The 13,652-nt window shown below is 33.4% G+C and overlaps 1 protein-coding gene across 4 annotated transcripts; it reads right to left on the bottom strand.

Moving 5' to 3' along the window:
- Window positions 1-1,423: 1,423 nt before the first annotated feature.
- Window positions 1,424-11,583, bottom strand: LOC109791214 (two-component response regulator-like APRR2). Of its 4 annotated transcripts, none has more exons than XM_083075349.1 (12): window positions 11,177-11,583; window positions 10,303-10,508; window positions 9,443-9,522; window positions 8,975-9,041; window positions 8,520-8,566; window positions 8,127-8,204; window positions 7,340-8,032; window positions 6,892-7,032; window positions 6,226-6,489; window positions 6,009-6,083; window positions 5,787-5,864; window positions 1,424-1,705 (listed from the first exon to the last, which is right to left on the bottom strand). In XM_083075349.1, exons 2-12 carry the CDS (start codon window positions 10,430-10,432, stop codon window positions 1,625-1,627), a joined length of 1,734 nt encoding a protein of 577 aa, XP_082931475.1. In that variant the 5' UTR covers window positions 10,433-10,508; window positions 11,177-11,583; the 3' UTR covers window positions 1,424-1,624. The 4 variants fall into 4 exon arrangements, with proteins under 4 accessions (XP_082931475.1, XP_020206070.1, XP_020206071.1 ...); XM_020350481.3 differs by lacking the exon at window positions 1,424-1,705 and adding an exon at window positions 4,366-5,076 and having other exon boundaries at window positions 11,177-11,581; XM_020350482.3 differs by lacking the exons at window positions 1,424-1,705; window positions 5,787-5,864 and adding an exon at window positions 4,366-5,076 and having other exon boundaries at window positions 11,177-11,582.
- Window positions 11,584-13,652: the final 2,069 nt, after the last annotated feature.

Here is a 13,652-nt window from a genome sequence, read left to right on the forward strand (position 1 = left end):
CTATTGCAGAAAATCAACTCAATTTTTAGGCCTACCCAAGACATGGCATTAACAAAAGAAGAATTACTACTTTGCACCTATATTTTTTACCCTGACTATAAACTCAGGTTACCATTTTCATAACTCTTTCATAATGTATTAAATATTTACAACTACAATTTTTTTATTTTTTGTTTACTTATTTTTCTATTTCTTTTGTTCTAGTGAAGTACTCCTAAAAATGAATTACACAGAGGTTACAAGACAACAATTACAATGTTTAAGTCCTGGAAATAAAATCAAACGTCAGGTATACATATAAATTTAATATTTCATAATGTTTAATCATTTACAACATTACTCATTAGCCTTTCTGCTCTCTAACCTCATTAGGTTGTTGCTTGGATGTCAATGAAGATCACTCATATGCAGGACAAGATTACTGACCAAACCATTTGGTCTCTTCCTCCTGAATTTGCGGTAACCTTTCATTGTTATTATTCTTGTAAGAATTCTTTTTTTTTTCCAACTCCACAACCAAATACAGTTTACTTTTCTTTTCTGACTAATAATTTTCACAATTTGTAAATATTATCATATAACTTTTACACTAAAATACTGTAAATTTAATTATCATTTCTTTTTAATGTACAATTATCAACTTTATATAACATCTATTATCAACATTTTCATCATTAATTTTCCTTCCTTACTACACCTAATAACATGTATCCAAATTGTCATATTTCCAGAGAGCTATCATTGAAGGAGACACAATTGAAGACCTATTGGAAACATATGCCAAACACTGGATGAAACCATATAAAAAATTAAAATATGTATACTCCATTCCATATTTCTTTCAAATCAAATACAAAACTATTTATTTAACTACATTTAAATACAACATTTTTGTGTTCATAGATATATGTGCCAATTGAGGAATATAGCGGACACTGGTATTTGATGGTTCTTAGCTTAGAAGACAATGTAATATACCATTTGGATTCTTATCTGAAGGAGGAAAGAATGGCTGGTAGACGTCACAACATGATGCGAATAGTATGTCAGAATTAACTCCAAATAAATCAACCATCCTAACTTCACTATCAATTTGTCACATACTATTTTCCTCTTTCAGTCCAACGTCATAATACAAATGATGGAATCAAGTTTTTTTCCTCAACATTTTGTTAAAGAATTAGTACATGGAGAAAGCTGGGAGATTTTGCAAGGAAGAGCAGTTCCAAATTGTGGACATAGGTAACCAATACTATTCCAATACTATTTTACTTTACATTTTTTTTTCGTAATGAATTTTATATTCACAAATTTTTTTTCCAATGCATAACAGTAACAACTCTATTATTTGGGTTTTACAATGGATGGATATGGAATATGCATTTCAACCAAACTTAATCAAAGTGGTGAGCAAATAATGCAATACATTTGAAATTTCATTTTATTTTACTTATGCATATTAATATATGTCAAACAATGTAACATTTTCAGAGCCTTGATGAAGAAACTGTTCGAATGAAAATTGCGTTAGATTTGGTTTCCGGTGATCATAATGAATGTAAACGCACCATCCACATGAGAGCTGCAGAATTCTGTCAAAGTATTGGACTATCATAACTTCAATTCAACAAAACAACTTGACGAATGAACCTACACCTTTCGGATTAATATCATCGGCTGGGCTGCACATTTTTTTATCCTTATTCTGCAACAAAAAAATTGTATCACTTGGCCCAATTATTTTTTGATTCCTTTTTTGGATACATATATTGCAACAGATCCAATGTAATTCTATCTTTCTTCGCAACTTTCTAAGACTCACCCAAAAACAATCACATTTTTGTGTTTCATATTTTGTGATTTATATTATGCAATTAATCAAATATAATTATAATTTTAATGTACTATTTAAACATGATTTTTATTATATTCTACATCCAAAAACACACGAATCCATTTTTAATCACATGCTTTTAATAAGTATTCCATACTGACATTATTAAACCAGTATTTATGCAATTAACAACTTCCAATCAATACCTAAACACCAATTTCATCTGCTACAAACATGCACAAATCCATACACGGTTACCAACTATCAAAATTTAACAAACCAATATATTCTAAATCTAACATACACTAATCACATTCAATTCTCCACATCACCCAAAATACGTGCAACCAGCACTGTCATTTCTAAATGTTTTACATCCTAAATGATCTTCAACTAAAACCACATACTAACTTAAACCACACCTTACAACACAAATGACCATAACTATAACATATCTATCATGTTTCACATAACCAAACCAAAAAATTTATACTTCCCATACCAAATCCATACTAACTAATCTGTTCAATTTCACGTTTCAACAAATAAACATAGAATATCAACTAACAAATACATATTTTCATTTCATCAAACTGCTACATATCATTTATAATTCCTAATCAATGGTTCTTTAAGCAGACAAATATAATGAACCTGAGTTTTAAACACCATTCTCCTTAAACCATGAATTCATTTGGCCACGACTCTTGTAATTATTAATTACAGACCTCAAAATAACGTATTCTGCTACAATTGTCATTCATCAACTATGACAAAATTTGTATTTTGTTAACAAACCCAACATTCTACAACAATTCACAACATTAAGGATTACACAAACACCACAAACACCTAACCATCACCACCACTTCCTCATAAAGTCTACCTACTTAGTCCACCTTCTTTAAGCTGCAGCTGTGTCTCTGCATTCTCTGCTTCAACTAATCAAATTTTGTGTTTAACAATCTATGGGGCCACATACAGCAATACAAACGTATACACACAAAATCAGGGATCAACTAAACCAAAAAAGGTATAACAACCACATATGCTATCTTCAAATTACAATTTAAAAAAAAGGTATCACAACCAAACAAAAATGTTAACAAACAACTAAAACAAAAAATCCCCAATATTGGATGTTCAACTTCTTTAAGCTGTAGCTGTGTCTCTACATTCTCTGCTTCAACTAATCAAATTTTGAGTTTAACAATCTATGGGGCCACATACAACAATACAAACGTATACACACAAAATCAGGGATCAACTAAACCAAAAAAGGTATAACAACCACATATGCTATCTTCAAATTACAATTTAAAAAAAAGGTATCACAACCAAACAACAATGTTAACAAACAACTAAAACAAAAAATCACCCATCATCAATCCGCTATTCAGACTCCACAATCAACAAACCCTTTACCTCAAATCTCCGCCTCACGGAAAGTAAAATACCGACCAATAATGCATAATGCCTTTGTCATTTGCAAAACACTTCGTTCTTTACAACCCATTTATTTAGATCTAAAAAATCACTCAAACGGATGTTCACAGGGGTTGCTAACTGCGACAAACAAAACACCATCACCGTCAACCGCCCTACTTCAACCATGTCACTCAAACGGATGTTCAAAGGGGTTGCGGACTGCGACAAACAAAACACCACCACCGTCAGCCGCCCTACTTCAACCATGGTTGCCAACAAACTACCCAGACAATCGTAACACCCCCACATGCTAAATGAAACCCTAAACACAATACAAAATGTCCCTCAATAAAAAATCTCAAGGGACTACTCTGCAATTGTTAAAACTTACTCATTAAATTAAATCTCAACCGTTTACTTTTCTTAACACTTAATCTACGGTCATTATTCATTCACCACCCATGCACCACTTCTTTAAATGGTCCGTCAGAGAATTTACCATTTTTCAGTTATATTACTTCTTTTCACATTTATAATCAGAACAATTTAAAAAGAATATTGCAAAATTAATAAGATTTAATACAGATAACTAATTTACTTAATATACACAAAATTAGTATTTTTTATTCTTATAATATAGAACAGTTAATAAAAATTTTCATGCATGATAAATTGCCCGCTCGATCTTATTTATTTTCGCCCCGACCTCTATTGAAATTTACATTACATGGATATAATTCTCCAGTTTTGACCATACCAAACAAAGGGTACTTTTAATCCCTTTTTCACTTCATTAATTTATTTTTCCTTTTCTCTCTTGAACCAAAGAGTGTTATTTTCAGTTTGCATTAAGCATATTATTAATAATTAAAATTTTCTCCATACAAAAGAACAAATACCTAATAACATATTTAAGATATCCAACAATTTACCGTCTGTCCTAGATCTTATTGGTTACATAAAAAAAGTGCCTACTCATTAAAATACCTATTAACAATTGTCTTTGTTAAAAAGCTGAAAAAGTAAAATTGATGAATGAATTTGAAACAAGTCAATTCTAAATTTAGGCAAACATGGGAACAAATTGATGTAGAGAGTCAGCATCCGTCAAAGTGGTGTACTCATCTTTATTATTCACAACGTGCATCCTATCCTCTGAATTATTATTAGGTACCCCACACCCAACAACACAAAAAGAGGCCCCCCCCAAAAATTACTGTTATGGACCATTGTTATTACTTTATGCCCCCCAAAAATCACCACATTTACAACAATAACCCCGTCACAAGTTTGCATGTATTTACAACCACAAAATTGTGTCAAACGATGCGTGGCCATTTCTCAACCTAACGGGTGTCCTGCACAGCATTAAAGCACCTGACTTTTCTCTTCATTTATTTTTGGCATGAAGCTTCGGATAGGAACAATGTCTACTTGGTTTGTTGCATCATGGTATTGTAAAAACAGCATAGGAGAGAACTTAAATTGGTTGTGGGGGTATTGGGACCAACTAAGGCAAAACAAATGGTCCCAACTCCTATTCCCACCAAACTACTAGTTGAAACCTCATACATTTGAGAAACACAAAAATTATTTCAACAGGGTGTGGTGGACCCTGGTAGTTGGTCACCATCAGAACCGCTCTTTCTTTGGTGTCAGCCAGAGTTTGAACCCTTAGGAGGGATGCTGCAAATGCCTTGCCTTGAAAGCTCAACCAACACACTATCTGTGGATGGAGGTTTGAGTCCCAAGGGCAAGGGTAGCCATGGCTTGCTTATTGCCTCTTTCACAACCTTGTCAACCACCTCCTCTGCCTGCATGCATGCATGGTGAGAGATCATGGGGAGTTTGCACTTTTACTCGGACACTAGTTGAATTAGTTAACTATTTAAGTCTTAAGACTCAACAAGTTCAGGCCTGTTCCCATGCAAGTTTGATTTGAACTACCACTTGATTCAGCACTCAAAGGAGATTGATAGAAACTAACAAGATTGATTGGACACAAGATACATGGTCTTTTCCAACTCTTCAAAAGCATCGACATTTAGATGATTGTCATTTCTAAGACTCTACTCAGATAAATTTCTCAATAAATACTGACGAGAAAGAAAAAAAAAAAAAAGAGGTAAAATGAATATAAACTAAAATCAACTTAAACATAAACTAATTTTATCTTATTTCCTTCTCTTGTTCTGATAAGTGTTTACCGAGAAATTTATCTAAACAAGACTTAAGTCTATTGTAACTTGTAAGATGCATGCCTAGTAGAGAAACATTTCGCACCTTCTCAAGGTCCCCAATATATATGTTGCAATTCTACCAAGGGAGTAGAAAGCACTCAAGTTTTCCTGATTTTTAATCTTTTAAAGGCTTTTAGGTAGAGTTTCATCTCAAGATGGACTTAACAGAGGTTCGCAGAAAACCAACAAGAATGTATGTACGTATGAACTGGTGACTGGCCAGTGGCCAGTTATCTCACCATATGATAGAGTAGAAAAAAACTGAAATGAAAGTATTGCATTACCGGATGATGCTCAAAGGAACTTTGTGACATGCTAAACGTATGATTCACCATATCAGCATTGAGCAACGCAGGCATATTCTAAGGTTTGATGAGAAATATCTGATTAGTATCACTCTGATAAATAACTAGCAAGAATGAACTATGCAGGCATAGACACATTAACCATTAGCATGCAAAATAGCATAGATACTAAGTTAAGATCTTCAGTTTGATGATTCTCACCTGAGAGTAGGGAAAACAAGGAGCTTGAGGAGGTGGTACTGGTAACACTGGGCAGCCCCATGCATCTGCATGCACCTGCAATATCAAGTGATCGCAAGTCAAATGGCATAGATAAACATAATTTCTACAACACAAGCCAAAGAGCAAAGTTTGCTAACAATAATATAGAAGAAAAACTTCATATCCTCATTTTTGAATTCAGAAACACAAATATTACCCCTGGAAATGGTTTCCAGTGCCAACTTTCAGCAGTAGGCTGCCACATGGGATAACCAGGAGAGCCCCAGATCTGCATGCCAGCCGTTTGATTTCCAGATTGTCCCCACATAGGATATACAGGAGCCAAAGGAAGGGTGTGATTTGAATGATATGGAGGAAATGCCATAATTGGTCTTTGAACACAATAGCTCTTTTCTCTTGGATTCAACCATTTCCTATCTTCTTCCTTGGGCAAGATTTGTCTCTTATGCATTCTATACTTCTGTTTCATGCAAAAAAGAACTTATCAAGTCTTAGCTAGCAAGGAAGATATCAATATCCACTTTCTATTGCCAGTACCAGATGAGGTGTTGAAAAATAGCTACTCTGCTTACAGTTGTTGATAAATAAGAAACTAATGAATCATATAGGGTCTGTTTGAATAAACTTTTCCAGAAACACTTATAGGAGGTAAAAATAGAAAAGAAAAATGAGATAAGTTTCTTTATAAATAGAAGCCCTCTCATACTAGCTTCTCCAAAAAACTTATTTTTAATTTATTCATAAACTAGTTTTAGTTCATGTAGAAATTTATTTCATTATTTTTTTATATTTTTTTTCTTCTAGAAATACTTCAAGAAAAGTTTATCTAAACAAGTCCATAATCAATAATGTAAATAATGACCTGAAGATGGCTTGCCACATTATGCCTTGTCAAGCCCTCCACTTTCATTAACTCCAATATTCTAGAAGGAATGGCTTGATCAATGCCTAGTTGCTCCACTGCCTTCACAAATTTTTTGTGCAGTTCAGGCGTCCAGTCTACCTGAGGCCAAAAACAAGTACCAAAACTGTAACTTCTTGGAAAGAGTATTTCCTAGATTTCAAATCAAAGACTAGTTAAGATTTGACAATTCCATTACTGATTAAGCTCAGACATATCTCCACTTCATGTTCATAATCATGAATGCATACACTATAAATTGAGAATATCAACAGATTAAACAAAAAGTTTGGAAATATCTTTCAGTTGTGTGCCACAGTCATTGTAATTTGCAAGAAAACAGTATGGGCAAAAGGGTTAGAGGAACAGAAAGATTGTAAGAAGAATGAACAGTCATAAAGCAGCTTACTTTCATCTTTTTCCGATTTGTTCTGATCTCACATGCATCACTATGAACACCTGCTTTATTTGGAGATTTGATATTTCTATCAGTGTTGCTTAGAACTTTTCTTTTTTGTGCATGCAGAGAAGCAACAGTCTCACCCTTGGTAGCATCAACTAAATCCACTTCCTCCTTAGCCAAAGTAGTTTCAGAATTCCTTTGCTGAGGAGTACTTTCAGTTTCAGCATTCAAATTACCACATGTAGTTTCGACAGATTTAGATTCTCCATCATGTTCCCCACATTCTTTCTCTGCTGAGCAATTAATCTGCTCTTGGCAATCACCATCTTCCAACAATCTTGTCCCTTGCCTAAATTGTTCATTGCTCTCCAAATTTCCACATGTAGTTTCGACAGATTTAGATTCTCCATCATTTTCCCCACTTTCTTTCTCTGTTGAGCAATTAGTCTGCTCTTGGCAATCACCATCGTCCAACAATCTTGTTCCTTGCCTTAATTGTGGGGTTGAAGGAGCTGGATATTTATCATTTCCAGGAGACTGCTCATGATCATTATCAGTAAACCTGTATACTTTCTCTATATCAATGGATACTCCACTTTCATGTTGTTCATTGTCTGTTTTGAGCTGCAACATGGACACAACAGATTCCTTGACTGGTTTAAGTGATTCACACAGTACGCTTGCCCCAGCGCTGAATGCCTGCTTGAGTTCAACCACATGAGAAACTATTTTGATCATATTATGTTATGGTTAATGCCATTGTAATATCATCAATATCAAGTTATTAGCATACCTTGTGAACCACATGCTGCCAGATATTTCTGAGCTTATCCTCAGAGAGTGGCTTGCTGAGGAACTCAACTGCACCAAGCTTAAAAAATAAAATGGACCAAAGAGTCAAGAAGTATGCATTAACAATCAGTACAGAATGAAAATGTACTCTGTCAGAAGAGTTAAAGATCATATTTTGGGCAAATATTGAACTGAAAATCCAAATAAGTTATCAGTGGACTGATTTTAAAGGAGAAGTTCAAACTTTGGTCAATAATTTGAATGAATCAAAAGCTAGACTTAAAGAAAAACACAAAACAATGAAATACAAGATTGAAGTTATGTTAGTTCAAGGAATGTAGCATAATCAGATATTGACCTATAAATAATTGGGATGGAAAAACTAAAATCTTACCGCTATGCACTTCATCATGGTGTTCAAGCAATGATTGTTTGAAGTCACTACATAAAAAATTGGAAGTATCAAGGGTTAGAAAATTTATAATTAGCAGAAAATAGCCTTGAAGTAAACCTTCCCTATATTTTCCATGTCATGCTCTCTTCTAGACCATTCATCAATTTCAATAGGTAAAAGCTACTATAAAACAAATGGTTGCAGGTATAAAAGCAACAGCAATCAACAATCACAAGACATATGAAAGAGAAAAGAAAAAAGAATATTACTATTATCCAAATGCTATGTAATATGTGATAGCAAAGATTGAACTTTGGTCTCTGGTGCAACTGGTTTTGGTTCATCTTTTAGACTAGATAATTGACTTTTAAAGGCCATTAAAACAGAGTAAACACTGGAGATTTAAAAAAAAAAAAACTTATGCCCGCGAATTAGGTGTTGGTCTATGTACTTACTAATGGTTGGCAAGTCCTTGGCATTCTCAAGAAATTTGAAACCTCCCTGATTACTGCTTGAACTCACCTGCAATTAGGATGAATGAATATGGTTAAAAAGGACATCATCAAAGCTGTATTATTTTAACAATCACAAGATTAAGATATAGAACTTGGACAAAGAGATACAATAATTCTCATGATTATTATATGAGCAAAATGTATAGGATGATAAAAGTCATCCCTCATGACTAGCATTTCAAAAGTTTCAAGACATGTTATGCCTTGGAAAAAATTACATTTTTTTTTGCCTAAAGTTTGGCAGCAACGAATAATAGTCGGGAGTATCATTCCTCCTCAAAGATGTTCACTTTATTTTCAACACAAAAGCATACAAGATAATGTCATTTTGATGTTTGTTTTCTATTTTTAAATTTTACAATTACTGCATATGATATTTCATTTATATAGAAAATGAAAGTTCATTACCTCCACTATGGCAATGTGGAAGCTTTCAGATCTACTTGAGATCGCTGACAAGGCTTCATTCTCATCACAGAATGTGGAAACTGTACATAAACTCAGAAGCTTACTAAAAAATTTGATAGAGGACAGGCATGTGCAGGAAACAAGAATGTGGGAGATGCAGGAGACAAGGAGCAGAGTAAAAGAACCATGTGACTTCAATAAAAAACAAATTGTACTTACGCTAATCCCTAAGCCATAAGATATAATTTCGGTAAACTTGTTCATGAAAACTTTTGTTTTTAATAAAAGATTCCTGTCTTCAGCAACCAACTAATCCATATTGGCTTGGCAACTGAAAAGCCACTGAATATGCATAAATAATATAGACTCAATAGTTCAGAGTCAGATAACTGACAATTCTTTTATGCTTCATATCTTTACAATTTAGACCCTGTGAATCAGATAACTGAATTCTTTTCTACTTTATATCTTTACAATTTAGACCATATTCACTTTTGAAAACACTTATAGTTGAAGCACAAATGAGAACTTTAGCAGCTTCATAAGATGTAAAGAAAAAATGAATGAGAACGTTGAGCATTGAAAAAAAGGTAAAAGGTATTAATTCTTTCAAATTTCCTAGGCTCCAAAGTGCAAATAAAATCTGTCAAATTTTCTAGACTCCACTGAGCAACTAAGATCTGAGACCACAATTTTACAAATAACCATACAAGGATTCTAAAGCAATGTCACTTTGCAAGATGCCATAGATGGGGACCAACTTTACCACTATGGGGTATGGGCCATAAGTGGGAATTTTAAGATGTAGATAAAGAAGTGAGACATGTCAAAACAAATAGAAGGAATCCAAAAAGTCTTACCATTATAGTCCATGGCCTCAAGCTTTGCCCTTACCTCAGCAGCAGAAACGCTGTCTCCCTCAAGGAGAAGAACCTTGAGTCCTTTGGGAAAATCTTTCCACTCTTGTAAATCATTGGCAGTGCAAACCATAGCTGGCTTGGCATCGTTTCTCAGTCTCCCACAGAAAGTAACAGATCAATGAATACCACTTATCAGCATCCAATTCCTTCAGCACAACCATGAGATCAAAAGTTTGATTCAGTAAGCTAGACTTCAGCATAAGATTACAGAACATTATGGCACACTTAAATTTGTTTAAATGGTAAAAACAGTTCCCAAATAGCTAACAGATAATGCAGAACACTAGCATAGTAGCATGCCATCTAAAGATCACCCCCAGAACAAGATTCAGATCAAAACTGGCATGCCCTTTGATCACCAATGACAGCTGGTAAATCACAAACAACAGGTTCCACAATTTTTTTTTTTTTAGGAATATTTTCTACACAAAACAGAATCAAAAGCCCCTCCTTTTGTATTGCCAAGATCTCATTGGCAGATGCCACTTTTCACAGAACAGAAAACAGGCAAATATCCCATCCCGGTAATTAAGATCTCATGAATACCAAAAAGAAAAGCTCAGCCATCACAAATGGTAACAAAACAAAAGAAGAAAACTTTACAACAAAAATTGGGCCAGGCAAGCTGTTCACAATAGTGAATCAATAATACAAGCAGGAAGCTCAAATGGGTAGACATGCATGCACATATTCTAATCCAAAAAGTACAAAACTCAAAGAAGCAAAAAAGGTGAACCCTTGATCCGAGAGAGAACTGGCATGCACACAAAAAAAAAGATATTAAGAAAAATTGCTCCAGAGCCATTTTCACTACCTTGGCATAAAAGAAAATGCTTCTTGAATTCCATTGCTGAAGCTTTCTCCGTTCTCCTCTTATTGCATTGTTAACAAATAGAAGGGTGAAGAGAGATGAGGAGGGTGAAGATGGGAAGAAAAAGGAAGAGGGAGGTTTAAGTGCTGGCTTTGGAGGGTGCTTCTTGTGACCACTGAATAGTTGCCATCAGCAGTTACGGACCACAAGTAAGCCTCTCGAAAAAGGTCAATGAACCTTTCTGTTGCCACTTCTCCAAAGGTTAATATTCCAACACTACCCTTCTTCTGAGAGTACCAACCAGCAACTTCACCAATCAACTGAGGAAGACATGGTTGCAGGAAAACACGCTCAACTCATTATAGTAAAACATTAAGAGGAATAATATTGGTGTTAGAGGTTTTAACCATTTCTGATAAAGTAAGGTAACTGCATAACGTGTCTTCTTATCAATTATCAGTTTCATTAATGGAGTTATTTTTATTATAATTATTATGCATTTATTTCTCTTAAAAAATAGTTTGTGCATTTAAAGTTGTTGGGTACCCAATCATCGTGCATTGATATTATCTGATGGAATAATCGTCGAGTAACAAGTAGGTAAATGTTTCATCATCTCAGCTCAGGGGGGCCTAGGCAATACAAGGAGTTAAGTTAGTAAACGTTTTATTCGGCTTTCTTTTTAAAATACTTATTGTTTATTAAATAGCTTTTTATTTAGATTTAAGTTGAAACTAGACCTAAAAAAAACACATTATTTGATTTTCTTAGTATTGATGTAAAAAATTACTTGTTGTTAAAGAATACAAAATACTTAAATGTTATACTTTTTGTAAAATAACATAACTTTAATCTCTATAATTTTGATCAAAGGTGATTTAGGTGGATTCTTTCATATGAATGAATTTAGTTCTCAATTTTTTAGAAAAAAAATATGTAGATTTAATGTCTTTTAACTTTAAATAGCATGATGAATTTTTATAAAAGTTTTGTAACGATTGAACAAGTTTCTATAATTTACAGTTCGACGATTAAGGTAACAAAAAATATAAAATTAACTATTATTATCATGTAAATAATTATTGAATATACATGCAACAATATATGTATATATATATATATATATATATGAAACTAATTAAAAAATCATAAAATCTTAGTTATTGGTTAAGTAACAACTATAGAAAAATAACTATACTGAGGTACCTTAAGTAACACTACTATCTTCTAACATGACTCCCAAAACTGGTTCATCCTCTCATCTTATCCTACCTTGTTCTCATAATAAATATGATCATCATAGTTCAACCATAAAGAAACATGCAAGGGTAAACTTACAAAAAATAACATAACAAGTACAAAAGTAAATTATACTTATACTATCAACATCTTCATATCAACTTGTAAGATCAACTCAACTCATAAACCACACATTATAACTCATTAAGGTTTTCTGCTTTAACAATACAAAACCTTTCAACTTAGAATATGAATACTATAATTATTCACAGCACAACATGTAATCAACATCATAGTTCACAACCAAAACTATTTCACAACACAAGAACTTAAGCAATATCACCATATGTCAACACATATGAACTTTACAACATATCAACATAATAACATAATGTATTGTCACACATTTCAACTAAGAGATCTCTTACAACACAAGTGAGTAGTCTAAGTGGTTTGACCCTATTGAACCAACTTAACAACATGATCTTTTTGGGTTTGCTAAATTAACAACAAATTTGGATAAAAATCCACAATAAAACATAGTTTCTCGAATTTCGCCACTTAAATTAGGAAATTTCCAGTATTTATATCAAGGTTAGGACAACCTGGGTGTGAGTCTATCACGATCTTAACATACATAACCAAGCCTATTATAGAATTAGTTCATCAACCACCCTTCAAGTATTACGTCCCTTATAGTACTTAGTTAGAGATTTTGGTCCTCGACCTCGTACCTTACTCAATTTGGTCACTTTATACATGTATGACTTGATTTTCCCCATACGAATATATATTTGGTCATTTTATAACCAGTATTGATAGACCTAGCCCCCATATTGCATCAACTAAGAACTCAAAGGATATTCAGCACTCCATTTCAACAATCAACTTCTCAATTAGGAGTTTTCAACAACTAGGTTCGAAGAGCACCACAATACCATATTCTCACAATGAGATATTCATATTAAAAACATCTCTCCTATAGTTATAAGTTAATCAACACAACTCAACTCCATGCATTAAGCATTCATAACACAACTACTACAATACTACACATCACATAACTCTACTATAGTTCAATCTTCAATCTTAATCAACTTACAACTTTCAACAATTTAAACATCAATATACATCATCCTAGATCAATGTATTAAGTATTACAATCACACAACAATATTTTTTTCATTTAGAAATCCATACATGGCATCATTGAGACAAAGAGTCTTTACCTCGCCCACAC

The sequence above is a fragment of the Cajanus cajan genome, chromosome 5 (assembly GCF_000230855.2).
Source record: "Cajanus cajan strain Asha chromosome 5, NIPB_CcT2T_4, whole genome shotgun sequence".
NCBI lineage: Eukaryota > Viridiplantae > Streptophyta > Magnoliopsida > Fabales > Fabaceae > Cajanus > Cajanus cajan.

Excerpts from the sequence above, each read along its gene's own strand:
- LOC109791214 (XM_020350481.3), bottom strand. The coding sequence starts at position 10,432 with ATGGTTTGCACTGCCAATGATTTACAAGAGTGGAAAGATTTTCCCAAA. Across the intron at positions 8,205-8,519 it reads CCATGATGAAGTGCATAGCG|CTTGGTGCAGTTGAGTTCCT; the intron begins GTAAGATTTTAG and ends TTATTTTTTAAG. Across the intron at positions 8,033-8,126 it reads GGCAGCATGTGGTTCACAAG|GCATTCAGCGCTGGGGCAAG; the intron begins GTATGCTAATAA and ends GAACTCAAGCAG.